Source organism: Cariama cristata, unplaced genomic scaffold, assembly GCF_000690535.1.
Source record: "Cariama cristata isolate BGI_N322 unplaced genomic scaffold, ASM69053v1 scaffold16492, whole genome shotgun sequence".
NCBI lineage: Eukaryota > Metazoa > Chordata > Aves > Cariamiformes > Cariamidae > Cariama > Cariama cristata.
Window position 1 is genome coordinate 97,062 of NW_009604545.1, and position 3,024 is coordinate 100,085.

At 43.8% G+C, this 3,024-nt stretch overlaps 1 protein-coding gene across 1 annotated transcript; it reads right to left on the reverse strand.

The window, feature by feature from the left end:
* Positions 1-2,045: 2,045 nt before the first annotated feature.
* Positions 2,046-2,678, reverse strand: MIS12 (MIS12 kinetochore complex component). Its single transcript, XM_009695671.1, has one exon. The coding sequence runs from the start codon at positions 2,676-2,678 to the stop codon at positions 2,046-2,048; it is 633 nt and encodes a 210-aa protein (XP_009693973.1).
* Between the last annotated feature and the right edge of the window lie 346 nt (positions 2,679-3,024).

Here is a 3,024-nt window from a genome sequence, read left to right on the forward strand (position 1 = left end):
GGAGAAGTCCAGTCACCCTTTAATCGACCATGCCAAAAGCATTCCACTGTGGAGCAAACCCAAACTGTGCCGATGCCGAAACATTGCATGAACGTACACAAAGACCTTCAGAGTCAGGACCTTCCCCCTCTGAGCACAGCAACGCCTTCACTCAGGACCGCAGACAGAAAGTAAAAGGTTTCAGATACACCAGTGCACTCTCTCACACCTCTTTTTTTCCCCTCTTTATTTCTAATACACGGTACCAATAGTTTTGAGGACTTCAATGAATATATCGTGACATTACAAGATTTGGACAGCGATTACGCTGAACTGTGCCCTGACGAACAGGCAGCCATAGATTGTTTCATCCCCCTTTGTCAAATTCTTGCTTGTAGTTCTCTTGTGGAAATGTTTGTGGACTTTTTGGGTTTGAGTTATCACTTTTGTTTCTTTGTAGATTTTTTTCAAATGTTATTCTTTACAATTTAGCATTAAATGAAACAGTATCTACATATTTGCATTCAATTTACAGACTAGTGGCTGCTTGATTTCTGCAACAAAACTGATGGCAGTGGCATAAAATGAAGACACACTTTTTCAGTAAGATTGTCTACAGTGGACATTGTATTAATCACGTTTTTCTACTCTTCAAACTTCAACTTAGAGAATACTAGATAACTTTTAAGGCACCAAGTTGTTTTCTAAGCAAGCAAGTTAATTCTTACCCGATTCCCTATTTTTAACTCCAGTTAACTAATGGTCACTACACAAGCCTAGAGCTCAACATCAGAAATTAATTTCCTCCATGAGGATTTCAAGAGTGGCCACCAAGTCTCACGGGTTTCCAGGTGCACATCAAGGCAATATATGTTTAAAGATACTGGTTTTACCAAGCTGATTCTGTATGAAGTCTTCAGAAGTTGGGGAAGGAAGAATTGCAAAGTGTATTTTATGCATTTAATACATTTTTTTTTTTTATTGCAGTAACTTCTAAATCATTCACAAGTTTAGATTCTTTCAAACATCTATGCTAATAAAGTAGAAAGTAGTGAGATTTCATGATATGTCTGTACAGGAGATTCAAAACCTGCTGAGGCCAATGGAAAGGTGCACACAGGCTGTCATGTATTTTGAATCAAGTACAGATAGAATAAGCTTAATTAAGTGACTTCAAAAGAACTCAAGCATCTCAGTCTTCACAACATTTTTACAGAAGAATCTGACAAAATGGACTTTGCTATCTAGTAGAAAAAGGATACTGAACAACAAAAATTAAACCAATCAAACAAAAAAAATAAATAAAGCAACATAAGCTGAAGCAGGACAAAGTGATTGAGTTGCTCTTTTCCTCCAGTGGCTTCTGAATCTTCAGTCTATGGAGCAGCATGTTGTCCTTGCTTAAAAAACCCACAAGCTACCTCTTTGCAAACATATGTGGAGTGGTAAGTAACCCTGAAATTTCAGAAACTGGGTTGAAATTTGCTATTGATGCAAACAGATCTCTTTCTCATTAGGGCCTTGACAACAGCATCACTGTCTCACTCTTCTCTATACGCTTCCTAGTTGTTGGCTTTTAAAACACAGCGAATGGCTCCTTAGCCTTAATGGCATCACTGCCTTCGGGAAACTTGTACAACGTCCCGATGCCCTCACTGACCAAAATATCGACTCTGTTACCTGAACTGGTAACAGGCTGGAAACTCACACATTCTTACAGATGTTTTTGGTTTTTTTTTTAATAATCCTTAAAATAAATAACTGCTGTGTTGTGTTCAAAGTTAACGTTCATAAGGTCAGGAAGGCACCTTCACAGCCAGGTTATCCAACCCAAAATCTATTCCCAATCACCAGTTTCAGAGTTACATTTTACAGGCTTTTTTCTCCACCTGCTTCCCTAGGGAGGTGGTAAATAGGCATAAACTAACACAGTTCAACAGCTTTTAGTCTAGGTCCTAGCAGGATTAGAGGAGTAAGGGATCAGGGGAGATGCTTCTGGAAAGAAATGCCCCTACCATTGTAAGCAAGCTGTCCAAATTATTTTTCTTGCCTTTTCAGAATTTCCATTACAATAACTGATCATGTTTCTTTATTTTTTTGCTTTTCTCTTCAACATCTTTCAGCACATCTTGCAGTTTCTTAGAGTTCTGTGTCAAGAATGCAAAGCTTTCTTTGAAGTTGCTGGTCCCGTGCTCCCTACAGATATTCTCAAGCCCATCAAACCATTGTAAAATCTTCTCAAGCTCAGCCCGAACAGCCTTCTGTTCTTCCAGTTCTGCTCGCAGTGCCTGCCCAGCAGATACCTCAGCCCTGCATTGCTTCTGGAGCTGACAGACCTCATCCTGAAGCGCCTGGAACTGTTCTTTGCTGTAGGGGTACTGCTCATGGACCTTGTCCTCGGGAAGAAGCACGTTCTTAGGGATGTTTAACACCAGCTGCAGAAGCACTTCTTCCATTTTACTGAAGAGTTTGTCAAAGTGCTCCTTCATGAAGAGAAGAAATTTCTCCGTGCTTTTCCGGATTTGGAAGGGGCTGATTTTACAGTCGGGAAACCCGTCCAGCTTCTTCAGGATTACGCTCTCAACCACCAGCATCATTTCAAAGAGGTAGTCCTGGAATGCGATGTAGACGCGCAGCATGCAAGTCTGGGGGGTGAAGCCAAAGAACTGTGCTTCGTAGGCCATGGGATTGACAGACATGGTGGCGGATGAAAGCCGGTAAGGAGAGGAGAGAGAAGCGCAGGTCCCGGGGGAGACAGGCCTTGCTGAAGGCGGGAAGGCCGGTCTCGGAACTGACGGGGAGCCGGTTCCCACAGAAGACCTAGCGTGGCCGCGGCCTCCCGCACCGTTACCCGAGGCACCACCAGGGCCGCTCCTCCCGCTCCAGTGCCGCAGACTGGAGACAGGCCTTGCTGAAGGCGGGAAGGCCGGTCTCGGAACTGACGGGGAGCCGGTTCCCACAGAAGACCTAGCGTGGCCGCGGCCTCCCGCACCGTTACCCGAGGCACCACCAGGGCCGCTCCTCCCGCTCCAGTGCCGCAGACTG